At 38.8% G+C, this 22,115-nt stretch overlaps 2 protein-coding genes across 3 annotated transcripts in view; one reads left to right on the forward strand and one right to left on the reverse strand.

The window, feature by feature from the left end:
- Positions 1-672: 672 nt before the first annotated feature.
- On the forward strand, positions 673-21,618 carry LOC113675284 (uncharacterized). 2 transcript variants are annotated; one of them, XM_027191835.2, is made up of 28 exons: positions 673-867; positions 1,090-2,026; positions 6,107-6,213; positions 6,874-6,967; positions 7,102-7,208; positions 7,880-7,973; positions 8,132-8,235; positions 9,043-9,128; positions 9,299-9,381; positions 9,933-9,998; positions 10,786-10,900; positions 11,388-11,447; positions 12,153-12,296; positions 12,962-13,015; positions 13,221-14,304; positions 14,598-14,685; positions 14,997-15,081; positions 15,334-15,408; positions 15,632-16,366; positions 17,071-17,221; positions 17,907-18,074; positions 18,179-18,228; positions 18,343-18,392; positions 18,630-18,714; positions 19,496-20,362; positions 20,466-20,537; positions 20,675-20,699; positions 20,829-21,618. In XM_027191835.2, the coding sequence occupies exons 2-28, from the start codon at positions 1,188-1,190 to the stop codon at positions 21,404-21,406; spliced, it is 6,066 nt and encodes a 2,021-aa protein (XP_027047636.2). In that variant the 5' UTR covers positions 673-867; positions 1,090-1,187; the 3' UTR covers positions 21,407-21,618. The 2 variants fall into 2 exon arrangements, with proteins under 2 accessions (XP_027047636.2, XP_027047637.2); XM_027191836.2 differs by having other exon boundaries at positions 19,499-20,362.
- Positions 21,619-21,869: 251 nt separating this feature from the next.
- Positions 21,870-22,115, reverse strand: part of LOC113675285 (putative skeletal organic matrix protein 5) — a 17,297-nt gene continuing 17,051 nt past the window's right edge. The window contains exon 5 of the mRNA XM_089209257.1: positions 21,870-22,115. This exon is cut by the window's right edge and continues 393 nt beyond it. Coding sequence (XP_089065383.1) covers positions 21,987-22,115 — 129 coding nt within the window. The 3' untranslated portion in view covers positions 21,870-21,986.

Consider the following 22,115-nt stretch of genomic DNA (forward strand, 5'->3'; position numbering starts at 1 on the left):
CCATGAGTGACCAAGGAAAAATTTCTCCTTACAATATCATAAAAATATCAAGCAGACAAGTGATGAGAATATAGAATAATATCAGTTAGGATAATATTACCAAACTCGAGCTCTTAATTAACATCATAAGAATCATATGGCAGACAGAATCGAAGAGAATATTTTGATATGACAAGCGAGGCCCACTGGCTGACAATATTGAATTTTTGATTCTTGTTACCTGTTTGCTAGGTGACGTAGTAAAATTGTAAGAGGAACTTTTATGTTTGTCACTTTTAGGAATTTGAGGGTTATATGAGACCGACTGAATATATTGTCCTTGTAATATTGTTTCCATCTCACGAATGAGAGCTATTTGTCAAAAGATGACCCCTATTTTAAAATAAACAGTAAATACAATTGAAATATTTCAGCCTTGGTCGTCTAATCAACACGGAATAAACAGCGTAGAGATTCTAGAGAATCCTAGAAAAGGTCGTTTGAACAAAACTAGAGTTCGTGACACTGGATCCTTTTAAAAAGGAGAATTTTAGTCAAACCCTGGATGAGTAAATCTATTTTTGACATATGTTTTACGCCCTCTTGATTTCTACGAAAAGCAGTCGATTTTCTAGACTTCTTGGAGAAAGTAATTCTGACACTGCACTGAGGCAGATGGCGCGGTCACTAAGCATGTGCATGTGTTGTTCCCCGATCCTGCGCGCTGCACCGGTCAGAGAGAACGAACAATTTGTGAAAGGTAGAAAGTGGTTTTGACGGGAAAAAGACCTCCACACTTCCTTGGATGAGGGAGCCTTCATTTAACTGTGAATCACCACATCAAACGGCCTTATAATTGGCAGCGTTTGGCCGCTAGATTTTAACAAGGTAGGGGAGTTTCAATTTTATTCTTGAATTATTAAGTTGTATGGTAGTCGAGGCTCTGTTCATAATTTAAACGCAACTGTACTTAGGAGAAGGGGAATTGAAAAGTACACGTAGAAAAAAAGGAGAAGGGAGCTTTACTTCCTAATCTCGATTTTCAGTCTTCATCTTCAGTTAGAGGCTCATTGTTTCCCTGACATGTGTTTTGTTCCATAAACTTCTCAGTGCCACAATGAAATTACCGAGTCGAAACTAAATCTCCATTGGTGCTCACTTTCTCAAGGCAAGTTATTACGTTTTGTCGAAATCTCGCAAAACGTTTCATGTGGACGATGAGTTCTGGCGACGAAGAGAACGATGAAGGTATTGAACCTGGGCTTATTGACGAAACGGACCCCGTGTTCCGTTCTGTCGCCGAAGCGGACGTGAGCTTGGATGAAATGATGAGTTTGGCATGTCGGCAAGGCAAACTCGACATCGTGGAGTTGTTGTTGGAAAGCGGAGCCCATGTTGACTATCGAAACAAGGCGGGGAATACACCTTTGTTGGAGGCGTGCAGTCAGGGACACGTCGATGTGGCACGTTATTTGTTGGACCACAACGCCAACATTGATGCCCCCACGGAGACCACTTCTGACAGTGCCCTCACTTGGGCTTGCACCCTTGGCAACGAGGCTATCGTGGAGTTGCTGCTGGAAAGGACGTCTGATGTTGAACACCGAACTAAAGATGGTTGTACAGCTCTGATGTTTGCAGCTTTGGCTGGTCATGTGAAAGTAGCTGCCATGTTGCTTGATCATGGAGCCAAGATCAATGTTGAGTCAGATAGCAATAAGGATAGCCCCCTTACCTTTGCATGTTGGAAGGGGCACTGTGATGTTGTTGAGCTGCTTCTGGAGAGAAATGCCAACATTGAGCACCGTACCAAGGAAGGGTTCACTCCTCTTATGTTTGCTGCTCTTGGGGGACATACTGATGTTGCGCGCAAGTTACTCGAAAGGAAGGCAAAGGTCAATGTACCAAGTGGAAGTAATAATGATATTCCACTGACAAGTGCTTGTTGGAAGGGTCACCATGATGTAGTTAAACTTCTGCTGGAGTTTAATTCCAATATCGAGCATCGCACTAAGGATGGCTGTACCCCACTTATGCTGGCGGCACGGTATGCAACCCTTGATATTTGCCTCTATAACATAAGAAAATTAGTGTAGAATGCCTTCATAATGTTCAGTGGAAAATGAGTGGTCTATGGTAAGGTTAAAGTGAGGTTACGGTTAAATTGAGGTTACGGTTAAAGGCAAGGTAGAGTGAGGAGAGTTTTTGCAAGTAAATATATCCCCACATGTATAAGTTTTAAATTTCCTCTTATATTTTCAAAACAAAATCAATGATATCATCTTCAATTTAACATGTTGGCCACATTTCCCCATTGTCTATAGTCTAATCCAACATGATGACGTCAAACATCTTCAAGACTAAATTCAAACCCCTTACCTCTTGCCAGTGGCAAGCAAGTCCATATTCCTGATTGAGGATCTTTTAGCATTGTATTGTCAACCTTGATAATTCACGTCTGTTTGCTCCTTGTGTTCCATTCAGTCAGCAAAAAGCGTTCATAAGTTTTGCTAAGTTTCTAGTAGACAGGGCACAATAGCTTATGTCCAAAACTGATACATGAATTTTGAATATTTCTCTGCACTCTATGTCAATAATGTGGAAAGCTATATTACAAAGGATGGAGATGCACAAAATGTGAAAAAAGAAAAGATTATGGAAAAGAGAAGTGATCGCTTGATAAATGTTCTTTTTCAATTTTGACAGCCAAGCTATTTTTTACTACTTCCTTGATTCTGTTATGATCAGAGCATTCAAATAATTTTTCAGTTGGAAAATGATGTGGATATATGAGATGAAGCTTTATTGAGGAATCCTTTCTTCAGAGATACATTTTGTCTACAGTTATAGTTCTAGAATGATTTTGTACTCAACTAAGTTCAAGGAAAAACCTTCACCGTTTTTTTACTTAATCGACATCTGATCCAGAGATCAATTTCTGAAATGGTTTTCCTGTTATAATTTGTGAAGCTTTTATTAATGATGAGAGTGACAAAATTTTTGTTGGGAAGGTGTGCATTTCTTTGAATGAAAAAATAATTCCCAGTAATTTTACTCATCGTTTTGTAACACTAATGTTTGGCTTTTTCTATAGTTCAGCTGGTTTTAATTTAAATATTCCATTATTGGTGTTTTTTCTCTTAGTCTCCTTATTTTTGGGTTGGCAGGAAGTGTAGGATTCTGTCAGCACCTGTTTTCTTTGATGCTAAATTATACGGGTTGCTTTTGGCTGTATGTCTTTATTCTGTCATTCAGATGGTGAATCTGTCAGAAAGCAGTCTGTTTTACACTTGTTTATAGTAATGCTTGTTTCGCATTGCTTTTTGTGCATCTCACAACTCGGTAATATCTTGTTTGTTTTTGATGTGTGAAATAGACACTTTCCCAAAATAGAAAGCACAAACTGACATCATTAAATCTCGCATGTTGCTGGAAATTTATACCATTACATGAATTTTGCAGTATTTAGTGTCTGGTGTGAAGAATTTTGGTTTACAGAAATTCATGATATTTCACATAGAAAATCTTATACTAAATTGATCATTTTGGGTAAGGTTCACTAGAATAATTTTTTTTCTTATTTTTTCAAATTCACTGACAAGGATACATAGTATTGTTCGTGAACATCTTTTATGATTTTTTTTTTGTCATTTATTAGTGAACTGGACAAGATTGGCTCTCTAAGGTTTAACCATCTATTTAATAACTAAAACCATCAATTCTCTCTCGTAAATTCAAACAATGGAAGGTTTTATATTATTAAGTCAATATTTTTTTATGTGAATATCTACCGTATTTAAAGCATTGATATCTCTTACTTTTAGTGCAGCTCATAAGCAGTTTTTTTTTGTGATTATTTAAAATGATCATTCTGATGAATTCCTTTTTAAATTTCAAGATTGAATTTAAAGGATGTGATTTTTTTATTAAAGAAATCAATCTTGTATTTTAAAGTCAACCAATAGTCAGTTTGCTTACCATGCATTGTTTGTTCAAATTTTGCAATTTTATGCTAAATCAAAACTTTAGATAGTTTCCTTATCATACTGGTATTCTGAGTGAAAATCTTTACTCATGAGCTTCACAATCAATTTGATTCCCTTAAAATTACAGGAGAACCTTTATTTAACAGAAATAATTACTATTAGTTGTGCCATTTTTGTAAACTTGTATGTGTTGTTGCTTACCATAATTTAAGGTCAGAATTGAAAAAAGAAATTGTAAATTTTTGAGCAGTGACAGATAGAGTATTGCTACATATGATGTAACTAATTCTAAACAAATTTGAAGGGCTAATGTTGGAAATGTCAGTTTTACAACCTCTTTGAGGTGGCCAGTTTATATTATCAACTTAGCTGATAAAGCTGAATTATCTTGTTATTTCCCTCACTGATGCTACACTACAGTTTCCTTCAAAACTTACCCACTTTATTCGTATCTGGTTTCAGACCAGTTTACTTTGTGTTTTGGCTTGTTACAGATTCACTCCCTCTTTCTCAATAGACAAAAACTGCAAATGACTTGCTCAAGTTTTACAACATAGCTATGTTTAAGACATAATTTAAGTTGATTCAGTTGAGAGTGCTTTAAAAATCTCAAAGATTTCTTGCCAATTTTTTGATAGAATTGGCCCAATAACCGTTAAGTATACTGTACATGTCCTGTGCAGTTGAATGTGGAAACATAACAAAGTTCTGTGAATATACTAGGAAATGTTTCATAGCAGTGGAAAAAAATTTTGTTTGTAATGATTCTTTGAATCCTCTTTGGATCAAAAGTAAACACAGTAAAGATTATGCAGTTTTGCTTATTGGACTTTTATGTTTATGAATTAGTAATGTACTCTTATTATCTACCATAGCAACAGTGCTATTTTAATCCTTTTAAGAAAAATAATAAGTGGATCCAGTCTTACAACTTTGCATTTCCTGTTGGTACTTGACATTGTTAGTACTTGAGTTTTCTGTGGTTGAAATTTTTTAATAAATGATTTGGAGTTGGTGAATTTTCCAATCCCTATACTTCTGACCATTTGATCTTTGATTAAATTTCCTTATTGGTGGTTTTCAGCATTATTTTATTTCTGTAAACAATCATTGTTTCTTGCGTCACTAAGGTATAATGATTTGTTTATATATGTTTACCCTTAAGACATGCAATATCATTGAAATTTGCATGAGCTTTCCATGCATTAACATTTGTTTTATTACAACTAATGATACTCTTAAGCTTCTTTCTCAGTCAGATTCTTTTTAGTCAAGTTAGAACCATTTCAAAGCCTCTGAATTAAAATCATCTTTCTTCAGAGTATTGGACATCTTTTAAAGTGAACTTGGAAAGATCTGACTGTGACTTGTGTGTTTATATTGAAGAGTTTTGCAGCAAATTTAGAAGCTAAAAGGTTTTTTAATCATTTTAATCATTGAGGCAAAAAAAGCTTGAAGGACTGTTTCTTGATAAAAGTTATGGTATAAAGGTAGCCTGGTATGGCCATTTTGACAAAAAGTTGCCAATTTTTAAATCAGTGAAAATGTTTGAGAGCAGACCAGCCACTACTACATGTAGACAAGTGCTTTTGCTAGAAAAATGCTCTCAGACAAATGTGGTAGAATGTGTTTATTTGTTAAAGAAAGTTGTTCAAGTTAGATGTCAAACTACTGTATTTGGTCAAAGTAGTCTAAGCCTTTGAGTTTCTCCCATTTTTTTTTATCTCTGAAGCTCACTACAAAATAAAGTCATCATAAATCAAAGATCCTACTCTAAAATCCATAAGATCATGAATGCTGTTCCACTCAAGCACAACTTAATTAACTTAATAATAGACAAATTTTTTTCTGAGTCAGTTACTTGTTAATTTAATGGCATCGAAGAACAAGATGAAGAATTCAATTCCACACTCTTTGACAGTTACATTCAATGAATAATATATAGAAACAAACATGTAGATTTAAAACAAAAACTTTTGTCCAGTCATCAGCTTAATTAACACTTTCTATGATATGAAGTGCCATTTAAATAAAATCTGTTAAATATCTCAGTAATAGCAACAGTGAGCTTTAGCAAAATTCAATAGGTCGTCATCAGTGAGAACTAAACATTTGAATATGCATTCTGCATTTTTCTACAGGGAGGGTCACTATTCAGTGGCCAAGTTGATTCTTGATAGCAATGCTGAAGTTAATGTCCCCTCTGGAAGTGAAAATAATATCCCACTTACATTGGCTTGCTGGAAAGGTAATGTTAATGGAATGTTGGGAGTTCCCTAAATGATAAAAATGATGATGATGGTTAAGTCTGTACTTGAGCCAAGTGGCCCATTCAGCTAGAGCTTATCCCAGTTTCCATAGCATGAAGTGACAAGAAGGATTACTACTCCCCTCCTGGATGGATGCCAGTCTATTGCAAGGTTTACCCCCAGCATTTCATCAGGCTTCCTTGACTATTTACTGATACCCATTTATACTCCTGGGCAGAGAGACTCATTGTAAAAATGGAGTGTTTGTGCAAGAACACAACACATTGACCTGGCCAGATCTCAAACCTGAACCTCTCAACCTAGAGTCCAGTGCATGGACCACTAGGTTACCAAATCTTCCATGGAGGATGATGATGATGATGATGATGATGAATTGTACAGGCACTGACATAGAATCACTTATTGCATTTCTGGTGTAAGAGTATAATTACTTTTTCTTACAATAGAGAAGGGATGTGTGTCCACTTGAAGTGGTCTCCAGCATATGGTGGCTACACTTTAAATCACTCCATGCTATGAAAGTCATAGTAAAATTCTGGAGATTGAGGGTAAACAAGGCTTGTGCAGGAACTGGTGTAAGCTTGGAGTGCCTTAGTGTATGGGAAAACATCTTGAATTATTTGCTTTCTTGTTCTTAGGTCATACTAATGTGGTAGAACTTCTTTTGGAACACAAGTCGAACATTGAGCATCGCAACAAGGCTGGTTGTACCCCTTTGATGCTAGCCTCAAGGTATTGTTATAAACACTGTTGTAAAGGATACATCTTTGAATGTATGAAACAAGTTCAATTAAATACTCCAAGTTGAACAAATGAAAACTTTTTGTTTATTTGAAACCTTAATGTAATAAAATTCCCTTTTCCAGGGAGGGCCATGTAGAAACCACTAGTCTTTTGCTGAACAAAGGAGCAGAAATAAACACACCCTCAGGGAGCAATGATGATACACCTCTCACTCTGGCCTGCTGGAAAGGTATTCATGTCAGAAGAAGCTTGTTATAGTGTTTTTTGTGTGTGTTTATGGTAAGTTCCCAACTGGCAAGTCATGTGAGATCTGGGAGATTTGAGTACAATTGAACAACCATGGGCTTTCTATTTTTTTGGCCAATCAGGACTATTGAAAAAGGGAAGGGAGAAGGAACATTGAATCCTTATCATTTTGGGATCAAGATGACCTCTATGCTATAATGTGTCTGACAATTACAAAAATTTCAATTTGGACTCAAAGGGTCACACCTTGTACTTTAGTCAACTTGTGGTTTTTAGTCAGCAATTTGCACTGGGTTGAAATGTAATGTGGGAAGCCAAGCTAAAATGTCCCTTATCAACAGAGAACAAAATTTATCCTTGGCCGGCCCAATGAGAACCTCAGGTCAATTTCTCCTCTAACCCAACATTAACTCTAACTTTTTATCAGTTGACTGTAGTTAGGGTTAAGGGAGGGGTAAGTGTGCAGTTACCCAAATACTGACATTGATGCAAAAGTTCTTGTGAAGTAAAGTAGACAGTGTGATAAAAATTCAGAGCCAAGCGAACAACAACAAAAATAGGAACTAAAATATCACAAGTTTGTGATACATAATTTACCGCAGCAAGGAATCCTTTCAAACTTTGGAAATGCTTATGCCTTTGTTTGCCTTGCAGGTCATGTCGATGTTGTCAATCTACTTCTCAAACACAACTCCAAGGTTGATCATCAAACTAAAACTGGCTGTACACCTCTTATGGAGGCTACAAGGTTTGCTCATGCTTAAACCTTTCATTCCCAATGTCTAATAAGTGATTCTCCTTTTTAGCTACTCTATCTTTCCTTGCCTTAAAAATTAAGATTTGGTTTATTTCCATTGCTAAAAGCAAATCTTATATTCAGTACTGATATTGGGGTTAAATTCTCAGGGAGGGGCATGTGGCTGTGGCAGAACAGCTTCTTGCTCATGGTGCTGATGTAGAACTTCCTGACAACTATGGTCAAAGTCCTCTATTTATGGCCTGCTGGAAAGGTTTGTGTATTTACATGTAGCTTGTCAATTCAAACTGTCATTTTTGTAGCACCAAAGATTTTTTATTACTATGATTTCGCAGAATTGATTGCATTTTTCAGGGAGTAAGTATATTAAAATTGCAATTTTGACTTGATCCTAAAGAATGGATACAGAAAAATTTTGATAATACATTAATTCCTTGAAAAACTGTACTGAGAGCTTCTGGTTGTTCAACATGGTGAAAACTTTTGCTTGTGAAGAGCATAGATTGTGTAGTTGACAACAAGACTTACTTGTACTGTAACTGTAATCATGTAATCCAGTGAATGATGTAAAATTCTGGGTTGCACGAGAGTTCAAACTCAATGAACCTGTTGCACTAGATAGTATCTGACACTGGATTTAAGTGGAAATGCTACAATTATCTCAGTGGCAGAAGCAGTGAGCAATAAAATTTGAATTAGTTCCCCACCTCTTCTGCTGAGATGTTTCAATTTTAATTTCCACCACCCCTGTGGAAATCCTAGTTGATATTTATTTATATTTCTTTAAAATTATGGCCCATGTGACTCCATCCTACTTGGGAATTTCATTGACCCCTGTCTGCACAGGAACAGATAAATGCTATCAGTGTACAATTGCTGCAATGCTTACCTGTATCAAGCAAGGTGTTGTGCTTTCAATTCATTCTCTGTGAGGGGCTTGTAATTTAGCCCAAGGTATCGCTGCTCACATGCACTGAAGACAGACTATTTGCATTCTATCATTTGCACTTTAGGGATCATTTTTATAAACGGTTTTTGTTTTGCTTCTCGTTTTCCATAGGTCACAGAGATGTTGCTGAACTTCTTCTTGAAAATGTTGCAAATAGAGACTGCCGAACAAAAACTGGTATCACCCCACTGTTCCAGGTAAGGCAGGATGTTTGAGATAAACAAAAGTGAGGGCCACAAGTTTATTAGCTATGCTATTATGTGTTACCCTCGTTAAATAAAGTCTTTATTTATTTATAACAGTTCACAATGCATGCTATTGAAAAGAAAAAGGTTAACTTAACAACATTCTCTCTTTTTCTTTCTAGGCATGTCGTGAAAATCATGTAGATGTGGTAGAACTGTTGTTGGATTATGGAGCCAGTGTGAACGCGCCATTCCCAAACAGCAGGTACAGTGTAGGTTTTAAAGATACAGAAGCTGATTTGCAGGATTTGGAATCTGTCTGTTCTGTAGACAAGACACTACTCTTACATTACCTTCATGCATGGATATTTTTAGTTGGTTAAAAGGTGGAATGAGAAATCTCAGCTGAGTAGGCTGTAAGGACTAGACTATGAGTGGTCCCTGCTTTTTGGTAAAGTGCATTGCAGGAGTAAAACAAAATTATATTTGTGCTGGGATCAAGATGTTTTTTTAATTAATTTTTTGGACTCGTGTGACAGCTTTTGTCTTTAAAGAGGGACTACTCATAGTCAGGTGAGGACTTACTGTCCCTTCCAGTTCAAAATGAGTACTGTCATATTACTTCACTCGAACTTCAGGGTCTAAATAATTGAAGTAGATAGCAAGAATTTCAATTTTTATTTACCATGAATGCTATCTTTAAGCCCTCTAATTGAGTGAAGCTACTTCCTAGATTTTCCACAGCTGAAATTCAATTTTTCTTAAACTATTACTAATTTACATCGCAATTTTTAATTGTTATTTATTTACCCGCAGGGAAAACCCACTGACTCTAGCAGGGGAGAAAGGTCACGTTGAGCTTGTCTCCCTGTTACTAAGCAGGTTAGTTAAGGTTGCAGTTGTTTTTAATCACATTGATTATTTCTGCTGAGAAATTTTCAGAGCTATTGGAAAACAGCTTTTCCTTTTTGTGAAAGCTGGGTCAAAGATGTGAAAATTTAGGAGGAGTCTGAAGGGAGTGAGCTGGATTATATGCAGGCAACTGATCTGTTATTCCAATAATATGATGTGGACTTCCAAGGAATCACAATTCTCTGCCCTATTTGTAAAACGTGTGTAGAGAATACTTCCTCACCTTTCTTGTGCTTTGTGAAGCATTAAAAAGATTTGTTGCAAACTTTAAGGTGTATGTGTAGTCTTGAAGTTCTTTAAATATTGTCATTGTTAAAATTAAACACGATATCTTCAAATTCCTTGAAAGGTGCAGGAAGAAAATTGAAAATTTTCCAGAAACACACTTCAGTGTTTCTGTCCATTGTGTTATATATTTTTAGCACCTATACATATGCCCTTGTAAAATGTGTATCAGTGGTCAATTTTGTGTCCAACAAATTAGGCCATGTTTGGTGAAATAATTTCAATCATTTTAAAATCCAGTGAATGATGTAAAATCCTGGGTTGCACAAGAGGTCAAACTCAATGAACCTGTTGCACTAGATAGTATCTGACACTGGATTCAAAATAAAATACTTCACTTGCAAGGGATTTTTTGTTCATTGTACACATTTTGCACTGAAGTTGAAATGCAGGTGACTATCATACGAGTAGTTTTGAGAGGTTTCTCCCAGAAATCTCAGCTTATTTTCTTGTCGTCTTTCCATCCCTTTAGGAATGCAAATGTTGAGTGTCACACCAAGAAAGGCTGTACTCCATTCCATCTGGCTTGTAAAGAAGGTCATTTAGAAATCGGTGTACAGCTTCTTGAGAAAGGAGCAGATACAGAGGTGACAAATTAAAACTTGAATAGAAGCATGTTAAGTCAATGTTTAACCCTTTAACTGTCATGATTGACCAAGAGAGAATTTCTTCTTACAGTGTCAATACAATATCAAGCAGGCAAGTGATGAGAATAAAGAAAATATCAGTTAGGGGATTATTAGTTGATCCAATACCGAATTCTCCTAACTAACATCATGAGAACTGTATGGCAGAAAGTAAGGAGAATTACTAATGAGAACTTGGGAGTTTAAGGGTTAAGTCAATGTTTAAATGAAGAAAGACACAGCAGCTTTGGGGTTAACAAACTGCACTCAAAATCGAAAAGTCTGAGAGCCATTGTGGGATTTGTAAATGTTCATCTTGTTTAAATACCGTTCTGGATATCTCGAGCAGGAGAGGGATTATTTTACAAAATTGTCCAATAATGTTACAATTACAAATCAACGGTTTATCTGAAATTGCAATGTTAATCTTGTGCTTCCTTGATTTCAGGCTACTGACTCCAGAAACAACACTCCTCTTGTTGCGTCCATGAAGAATGGACATGTGGAGGTTTGTTATTATTATTATTATTATTAATTTTTTTATGGTGCCAGCGAACACAATTTGTTCAAATGTCTATCACACGTTTTTTCGTCGCTGTGATTCCTTTAATACTCACCAAGTTAAGTAGGACCTTCCTTCTGTGTAGAGAAGTATAATCTCATTCGCCTCAAGGGCTTGAGCAAACAGAAGGTACACCGCAAGTGTGGAAAAACGGAAAGAAGTCTCGCATTTTCCCACAAGCAACAAGCATTCGATAGAGGGGTGAAATAGTTACAAGCAATTTAAATTTCATAAAAGCTTTCTGTTTGCGTTGAAGTGTATTGCAGAATTCTGAGAACTTTTGTTCACTTCTATCGATGAAATTACACGCTCCTTTAAAAACATGTCTCGGTTTTCACTGAACTTCTCCGTTCACTTCCTAAATATAAATACATTTAACACTGTTTTTCTCAAGTTTTCGGTCAAATGTTCTCAACTCTCGGTAACACGAACCTTTTTTAATTTCTGTTGAAGCTTTGTGCTTTTGGAAGTCGACATTTTGTTCAGTGTGAGTCTGGGAAAAGAAAACAATTGCATTGAATGAAAATTACCCTTTGCGTGCGTACACAAGAATCTGTTAGCCCTATGAAGGGCGGTTATCACTTGGTTTTGGATCCCGAAAGGACCAAGTTTAATATAAACCTAAAGTACCTTTCGACTTTTCACCTATAGGTTGTGGAGTGGTTACTGAATGTTGTCAATCATCTTCCGTCTGAAGATCAGTGCCAAAAGTGTCTCGTCGCACCTGTGGACGATAAAGAAAAACATGACGACATGATGCTTGGAAGAACAAAGTGCTACGACTTGGTCACCAAGGTCAGTTGCAAAGAGAGTGCAGTAACTCCTTTAGAGTCCACGTTAATTAAATGTCAAAAATAATCTTGGGTTATAGTGGTTTTTCCTTCATCGCTTTTGGATCGGGCGGGAAGACTCGCTCCAACTTCTCAACAAATCAGATGCGAAATCGCAACTAATCGCGACTTGTCGTTGATCCTTGAAGCGCTTATCCACTGAGTATCGTAAAACCAAAACCAAGCTTATCACAACAGCCAATTAGAAGAAAGGAAGATACCTATTAGGAGCCAATGAGAATTCGAAGTAAAAACCAAATTGTCTAAAGCGCGCGAAAACGCGAGCGACCACGGCGTGATTGGTCTTAGTCTAGCATCTTATTGGTTGGGATTGATGAGAGTTTTCTGAACCAATCACAGAGCGTAGCAACAAAGCAATCCCGGAGTACTTTCGACACTCAATTGAAAATTGCTCCCTCCCAGGCTCCTGGCGGTATGCTTGATTTTACTCTTTCTTTGACTTCTCGTTCGTTACTTTTGTTTAACCTTTTTTTTTTAATCTTTGGTTATTTTGATTAACTGTTTTCTTTTTACGACACTACGACATGAGGCGTTGTGTTACCAATATAGTCACTGGATGCAGGGTCTTTGATATTGTTTGGTTAAGTTCTTTGTATAATTCTCGTTTAGGCAAAGAAGGCAAGGGAACAGAAAGTACAGAGGAATACAGAGATCTTTTTGAGGGTTAGTACTGTTTTTTTTTTTCTCATCGTGTTTACTACTTACCATAGAACTTTATACTTTGTTGTTTACTTAGAGGTAATTTTCCTCAGCTCAAACAACCCAACATATCTGTACAGAGCTCCTATATCGACCATTTGTAGGTCTTGTGCCGAGATTTTTAGCTGCAGCCCAATGTTTATAGATGGAGTCTTGTATTTTTTTTAAGGAACTCGAACACGAGAAAGAGAAAGAAGATATCAGGAAGAAGAAGGCAGCAGCAAAACGAAGAGACAAGAGGAAAAGAAAGAAAGCAGCCAAAGACAGCGAAACATTGTGTGGAGTACAAGTGGGCGAGGACTTACCGCTTGAGAACAGACCGCAAGAGATGGCGGATGACTTCGACCACGATCAAGAGGATAACGTGGGTGATGTTGTGGATACCACACGAGAGCCGTGCTCTGAAGAACTACTTACTGAAAATAACCACCAGGAAATGAAAACAGATGAGAAAGAATACCTCCTCGCACAAGACGCTTTGAAAAATAGACAGATTGCTGATGATGATAGAAATAAACTCAAGATTTGTCCCAGTAATAAGAGATCTACTCTTGATAGCGGGCATGCAAAGCCTAAAAGACCTCTCAGCAGCACAGGGGATGTGTCGACGCCGCAGAACTCTCTTTGCCCTCATCAAAAGGGCCGTGCTCGAAGTCAGAGTGCAGGGAAAGAAACAGAGTTGAAGAATAACACTTTGCCAGATAAAAATTCTAGAAAGAAAAGCGATGAACCTGCCAAGATCACTAAAAAGAAAATCATTCCTTCGAACAGCGACAAAGCGGACTCTGTAAAGACGCAGAAAATTGAGTTGAAGACTAAAACAACCAGCGAGGTAACACAGTCAATGACGGTGAATTGTGTGAAACCAGACGTGAAACAGCAAACCAAGGCTGAAAAGCCGTCGTCGAAGAAAGAATCATCCGAAAAGGCGAATAGCTCTGCGAGCAGTCCTAAAAAGAACTCGTACAGCAAGCAGCAAAATGTCGGAAATACATCTTCTGTGGGTGACAAATCGTCCAATTCAAAGGATTCTAGCGTCAGTGGAGCGGCAACGGCTAAAAAGTCTTCCGATGCAACTCAGACATTTGTTCGAAGAGGGAAAGACACCACAAATGCTGTTGACAATAATACACCAACGACCTCCACAGTCACTGACAGTAGGACTTCTACAAAGGGTACACTCGCTGCAGGACATTCGTCAAGTGGTAGCAACAAAACAACACCTTCTGAAGGAGAACGGGAACATAAACCAGGTGAGTCACTTCAATTCAGCTCGGTTCTTGTTTTTCTTCTCCTACCAAGAGTCAAATTCCCCACACTTGGTCGCCAAAGTGCTGGGCACGATGAGAAAAATTGTCCTAGGGTGGAGAGGGTGAGGGGGACAAACTACGATACAACCAGGTTGAAAAAGATTGAAGCGAGCCAAGACTTTCGCCTCTTAATGTTTTCTAAGCAAAAGTTAATTTTGCTTCCTCGATTTCTTTTTCCTTTTCTTTTTAACAAGTGCACAATTGACAAGTTGTTGTTTTTTTCTTCTCGCTCTCAGTACATTCACCAAGGTCAAAACAACAGCACTCCCAGCTAGGGAGAGGTGAGGATAATTGGAAAGAAGTCACACGGAGTACAAACTCGAAGTAAGTTTCTAATATTTGTTGAGGACATTGCGAATTTAGCTGTGTCGGTAAAACAAACCATCAGTTATTGTGTTCGCGTTGTAGGTCATGTCGGTGTATCGTTAAAGACTGCTTAGAATTCACAAGTTCTCCTCAACTATTTGAGTTCAATTCCCTCTTAGGTAATCTTTGAACCTCTCAGCCTCTCATCTACGGCTTCCTGAAATTTGACAATCGTTTTCTCTTTTGAAGCCAAAAGGAGGAGAAAGTTTTCACTGAAATTTTTATTGTTTTTTTGTTGCTTCAATGTGGTTTGTTCTTTTCAATTACAGGACAGTAATGTACCAACTGACAGCTCCCAATGCAATATGTGGACGTGTCATTGGTCGTGGAGGGAGCAAAATCAACTCCATAACAGTACGTATCCTGATCTGTCCGATTTGGATCGTCATCCGTTATGCATCAGAAAGCAACAGAAAACTATTCTTTTTATTGCTTATTATCTTATTAATGCTTTTCCTCGCGAATTGCTCCAATTAATCAGAAAAAAAACAAAATTATTTAACGCTCGGAACCAACTAGAAGCCAGTCATTTTGAGATTTTTTAGTCATTTATTTATTGATTTGTGCCTTGATGTACTTGTGGTTTTTTACTTTGTACCATTCCAGGAAGAATCGGGCGCGCAAATAACGATTGGAAAACCAGAACCAAAGAATCCAACAGACAGAGTTATCACCATCAAGGTATAGAAGGGATTGACATGCAGCTTCTCCTTACAACTTCAATACGTTACCTAGCAAACTGGTTGTAGGAATCTTAAAAAGTATCTGCTCGAAGCTGTAATGTTGATCTAACACAAAATTCCCTCAACCAATTATCTTCCAGTATAGCAACTAGAAGGGAGAATTACATTTCAGATCTTACGAGGTTAAGGGTTAAGGATTAAAGTTATCTGTTGTTTTGCAGGGGTCCAATAAAGCTGTCCAAAGAGCGAAGTTCCTTGTCACACAAGCGTTAAACACGCCCAGTACAATTGGACAAACGACATCCTCTGTGTCTACAGCGACCACATCTAATGCAATGTCATCCTCAGACAGGACACAAACCAGCACTTCTCCAGCTCCTGTTCGAGGCAACTATGCTGCGATTCCTTCATCATCATCTTCATCTGAATGGCCTACCATTGAACAGGCGAACAACATGGCTGTACAGGCACCAGCAGCGAAGCCGACCGCTCCTAACAGGAACGACAAACCCAGCGAAGGAACGAAAAGTTCACCAGAGCTTAGCGATGGCAGTCAAGAAGTGTTTGAAGATGCAGTTGTAGCTTCAGCAGATGTGGTTGTGAGCGGCACAGAAACATCCAGTATCTTTGCAACTTCGACACCTGTTGTTGCAGACTCTACACAAACCACTTCATCCGCTTGGAAACCGTACAGGCAATCGTCACCTCAAAGCATGGGCGCTTGTACCAGTGCGGTTACAACGAGCGGCAGTAGCAGTATGACGGTGGCTAGTTCGCAGGAGCCAATTGGTAGGCTGATGATAGAAAAACACAATGGTGATGTGCCAGCGCCGCACAGACCTTTCCATTTACAGGGCACACCCTGTGTGCAAGCTCAAGCTCAACCCAGAAATAACCGCTTAAGTGACATGCATGGACTGGACCCCGTCACGTTACACGAAAGCTGGGAACAAAAGGTATCCTCTCTTTGAAACCTGGCTTCTGTACGATTATCCCAAGCTTGTGCTTCTTTGGTTGAGAAGGTGGCACGCGTTTTCTGAATCAATGGGCATTTTATCTGTAATCTTTGCTCTTATCGGCATTTTCAAGCAGAGGCTTAGTGTATCTGCCGGGTAATTGCTTTAAAATTGTACCTTTGGATTTTATATGATATCAAAACGCCAAAAGATAAGAAGAGGAAATAAGAAAGACGAGTAAGGTCTGAGTAGAATATCACAGGACTACAAATGACGAACTTGAAATTTTATGGCTCAATTTTTTGAAGATGCACAGTCCCTGTCATGGCTTTTTTGGAAGCTTTTAACGATTACAAACTATTAAGAGGGTTCGGGAAAAAGAGACTAACTCTACGTCTAAGATTTCATTGTTGTTTACCCGCAATGTTGAACTAAGTTTCGAATGAAATCCGGGATTGCTTTGGTTTTGTGTGAGTTCGCTCTTTGATTGGTCACGAAAATTCGCGCCTCTCTCTCAACCAATCTGAGGCAAAACTAAAGCAAACGCGACTTGGTCGCGAAGCTCGGGTAACCCAGCTGCTGTACGGGTGATAAGGCCGCGCTCCTCTCTAGAAGTGAGAAGCTTCTTGCTTTAGTTTGGTTTTACCACGCTTAATCAAAAGTGCTCTAACAGCTTTTGTGTCGGTTGTTTGTCCCTCATTAAGGTCTCTTCGTCATCAACATCGACGTCAGTGGCAACAGTGTCAATCAGCACGAGTGCTGTCACGACTGCAAATCATCGAGATCATCACATTACACCCGAAAACCCATTTGGAGTCATCGGGGAAGTCTCTGTGGCCACCTCAGCTTATCAGAGTAATTATAACTACTATTATCATCATTTCTATTATTATTATTATTATTATTATTATTATTATTATTATTATTAGTGGTAGTAGTAATAGTAGTTTTAGTATTAGTATTATTGATATTAATGGTAAGATTGTAATTTTTTTGTCATCTTCTGAGCCATCCCTTTGTGGTGTAAAACATTTAATATCTTTCGAACACGAAGACTGCGAATCAAACCATAAAATTTTGTGTATTTTGGAGTTTTTTTTCCTATGCTGTTATTCTAACGTCAAGTCTGCTGGTGAAACCCTAGTGTGTGACCGTTCAAATGATTTCTATTGAGTGTTACCTCCACGGGGGTCTGCGAAAGTGGGTTCTAACTTGTTGTTGAATGCCCAGTGTTCACCATTCAAAAGACGCTATCAATCAGTCATTTCGTGTATTTGTATTCCTATCTGTTTTGTTACACAAGGTGGTTCTAACTTTTGAAGTTGTTCTGTATAACCCGAGTGCATGATTACTGAAGTGAAAGCTTTTCGGTACTGCTTTTACGAGAGGAGATTTTTCTTGCTTTAGAAGGCGTTTCTAACGTTCAAGACTATCATTGAAACCTCGGTTAAGTTATGTGCGATGATATGATTGAGTGAAGAACGAACTGAAGTCTATGTATTTTTTGTCGTATTGTTAAAATTTTTCTTCTCAATTTCAGCTGAAGCTGCTGTTCCCGACTTCAATTCTCAGCAGGAAAGCTTACTACAGAACAGGGTCTCTTCTTCGTCTGGGGATGCGACAACTTCCGGTTTATTACAGTCTCCTAGGGAGAGAAACAAGTCAAAGTTGCCCAGTTACTTTAGTTCTTGGGCTTCACAACCGTCAGGTAGAGATCTTTTTCTTATCCCTGCGTTTCGTTGATGCGATTCGTCTCTGTTTTCCTCCTCTATGGTTTCTTAGTTTTAGAAGCTCTCGCTATTTTTTTTATAGGTTTCTCAGACATAAGTTCAGACAGTATCACCTCTGGAAGAAAATTGGAGGTAATTTTTTACATTTTTTCTTATAACCCTTTTCAGAAGTGACTATTTTAGACTCAGTTCTGAGATTAATCAAGTTGTTTACGTTTATACCTGATTATTGTACCTTGTCTCCAGGGTCCACTTCCTGGAATGAATATTTTTACTAGCAGCCTTTTCAGCACTGGGTAGGTTGTTTTCTTTGTTTGTGTTTTTTTTTTTAATCATTACTCGTATTGTTATAAAGTTGCTAAATTTCCTCGTGAATTTATTGACGCTACCTAATCAACCAATACAGAAAATCCTGTTTTACCCATGGCCTCCGTTTTCCCGCCCTTTTCATTGATAGCGTATACTTTGCTCTGAGTTCTGATTGGTTCCTATTTTGTTTGTCTGTTTTGATTGGCCTCTTTCGTCGTTTGTAGGTCTCTGTCGTCATATCCTTGGTCTACTGGTGAAGATAGCCGTGAACACGAAGAGCGAGCCCGCAGTATCAGCTGGTCTGGACAGGTAGAATTACAATATCACCTTCGATCATGCAGTATGATCGTCTGGTCGAGAGAAGTTATTAATTCTTTACTCCCCTTAGAGTGACTGGTATCTAATTTCTCCTTTCAATATCACACCAGAATCACACATTGAAGCCATGAGAATAAAGGAGATGATAACAAAACTAAAGAAGCTATGAAAAGTTTAGTGATTTATCGAATGAACGCTCTCCAGCTGATAAATTTGTCTTTTTCTTGAACTTGAGTTCACACTCGTTGATCGCTTCTGGTATTTATTTGCATCGGCGAGAAAGGCTATTTATTTTAAAAATCCTAAGATTTACACTGTGAAATACTATAGCTCGTGTCTGATTTGACGAACGATGTATTTTCCTCGTCTTTGAAATGTGTCGGTCAGTAAGAAAACATCTCAGCATATGTGGAATAAAAACGTCATACTACTGAAAGTGCTTGAACGATTCTTATTCACTCGTTGCAATGTATTAGAAAAAACTCATTCGTTCGCTGCGCTCACTCGTTGGTTTTTTTGTTTTTTTTGTTTTTATACCTTGCAACTTGTGAATAAAAATCGTTCGCGCGCACTTTCCATGGAATGATCCCTATTTTCTAAGTGATGTGCGTCCTGTATAACTCTAGGATTAGCAATATCGAAGGCGCCGTGCCTTGTATGATGACACATCAGGAAAGATACTGATGTATTGGTTGTTGTTGAAAGAACGATTGTTAACATTTGTGTAGAGCGTTAAACAAAGAAAAGACTGAATTTTGCTTTTGATCTTCAGCAGCATGATTATCAAGGAGAACATCAATTCAGTTCACCTGTGAAAGAAAAGTTTTCTCCTTCATCTCAGAAGTCAGGATCAGATGCGGCAACAGTCAACCTGAGGGCGTCTGACCTTCGTGGTGACTCTGGAACCTTCAAATCACTGTCCTCGGGCATTTGGGGACCTGTGTCGTCACAGCCTTCGCATGCCGCATCCCTGTCAGTTGTGTGCGATGACAGTACTCCTGATAAACAGGCTTGGAACAACTCGGACAGCACAAGTAGCAGTAGAAGTAGTAGCCGGCAGGAGCTTTCCTCTATCATGGACAGTGACTTACCCCCAAGTAACAACGTATGGAATTCGTCCGCGTTACTCGAGGACATGACACCCACCCCCCAGGAGGCTCAAGGAGGAATCAATACGGCGCTGTCAGATCAGGGTGTACCGACTGGCTCACAGTGGGTCCCAGGCAGAGGAGCTTACAGTGCCCCTTCGTCACCCTCCCTTCCACGTGCACACAATCTCCCCGAGTCTGCACCCCCTTCTATGGGAGGACGCCCCTCGGTTGACGACTTCGCAGTGCGGTCGTGGAATTCCAAGCGGAGGAGTCCACGGTCTTTAAGCAGTAGCGAGCCATCCACTGCCTGGAATGAGAACCTTCCTGCTCAACCGAGACGCTCAAGCGTGGATCTTTCGCAGCCGGGTGGTGGTGAGAATAGTATTCCTGCTCATCCCTGGCAACAGTATTCGCGTCTACCACAGGGATACCCTCCTGGCTTGACGATGAGGGAAAACTGGCGGGAACAGCAAGGCCCTGTGGGCAATTCAGAGATCAATCAACTACTGCAGCGGCTAAGTCTGGAAAAATATGTACCCTTGTTTGAAGTATGGCTTATTTACTTTTCTTTTCCTTGTTACAATTTGTTTAATTTTTTTATTACTTTAATGATACCAATTTTCCGTTTTTTTTTATCATTATTATCGACAGGAACATGGCATTGATGCAACACGGTTATCTCAGATGGTAGAGGAGGATTTGGAAAATCTCGGAATACCAAAGGTTTGCAACAACAAAGCTATATCAATGTCATTTAGGAGACTCAGTTTTGTGAATCCTTTGCATGAAGGGTGAGCGAAGGTGATCTCTGAGTAGTTCCATGTTAAGCTCTGATATTTGTTTGTTTTTTCTCTTTCCAGGGTCCACGTCTGAAGTTACTTCATGGTAAGGGACTGTTTGATTTTTACTGGGGAATTTATTTTTCCTTTTTTTTTTAACCCTTCAAACTTAATTGACGCGCTGTTGGGTTGAGCAATGAATGCTGAATTGACAGTATTTATGCATGATATTCAGGTGCGAGGTGGTGCAGTGGAAACAACTTTCAAACCCCAGGAAATGGATTTGTGAAGACTGATCCTCCACCGGCCATAATAACTTCGAATAAGAAGCCCAGCAAAATGGAACCACAACCGATGTTTAACAATCATAACCACATCCTTCCTCATCACAGTGATACTCATCTCTCGCCACTCGGACACAAAAAACAACAGCAATCCTTGAAACAAACCCTCCACCCCTCGGTACTTCAGACAGCGAGTAACCATGGAAACCAACATCTGCTGTCGCTCATGACGTCACCTGGTCGAGGGCTTAACCCCGCGCAGCACATTGGGATGGGAAGTCATAACCACGCGAGTGGTCACACTCATGCTGGTAGTCACGCTAGTAATCTCCCTCCGCGCCCACACTCGGCCTCCGGAAGTATGACCACCAGTCAGGGCTATGCACCAGTTGTTTCCCACGGGGATCAGGCGTTGCCGGGAGGTTACGTCCCGCAACAGGGGCAGTTTGTGAACCACATGCCGTACACACAGGCCCCGCAAGTATTTTACCCCGGCGGTTTCTACTACTTTTATCCACAGCAACAGTAGATTTTGTCTTCACGCTTAACTTATTGATTCAAATCATTATTATAGCTTCTACGTGGCACTTGTAATTTATGATGTGAACGCGATTAACAGTTGTCGGGGCTTGTGAAAAATAACAAGAAATGTTTAGATGTAGATTCAATATTTAGCGGATTGATGCAAGAAAGTTGGTTGATGTTCATGAAAGGAGATCTCATTAAAGTTCACTCATTGAATGTGCAAGTCATTTTTACTGTACCTATACTCCTTTACTGTTTACCCCTTCTCGTTTGTCAAACTTTCAATTTGCAACTTGCGACATGAAAAAAAAAAAAGGCTGAGCGAAAAAAACTTTATGTTTTCCCTTCAGCTTGTCAATTCAATTTATTTTCTTGTACTTCGCCCCGAAAAAACTTGAGAAGGGATGCTGTACCGATATATTTGGAGAATAGATGAAACTCGATAGTAAAATTGAGAGAATTACGCCTTTTTATACCATTCCTCATTTTATTTGTTGCTTCCAATTCTACACAATCAAAACGAGTTAGTGCTGAACTTGTGTATCAATCAAACAGCAGATGTAGATGACTTATATCTTTATACTTCACTGCACCAGAATGTACCCCATGGTTTTGATCTGAACCTTAGCGTCATAGCCGTGCGAGTTGCCGCACGTGTTGGAGTTAAGGAATCTCCATTTTGGGCTCCCTGTGCCAAAACCTATCCTCGAGTC

This window comes from Pocillopora damicornis, chromosome 6, assembly GCF_964200805.1.
Source record: "Pocillopora damicornis chromosome 6, jaPocDami1.2, whole genome shotgun sequence".
NCBI lineage: Eukaryota > Metazoa > Cnidaria > Anthozoa > Scleractinia > Pocilloporidae > Pocillopora > Pocillopora damicornis.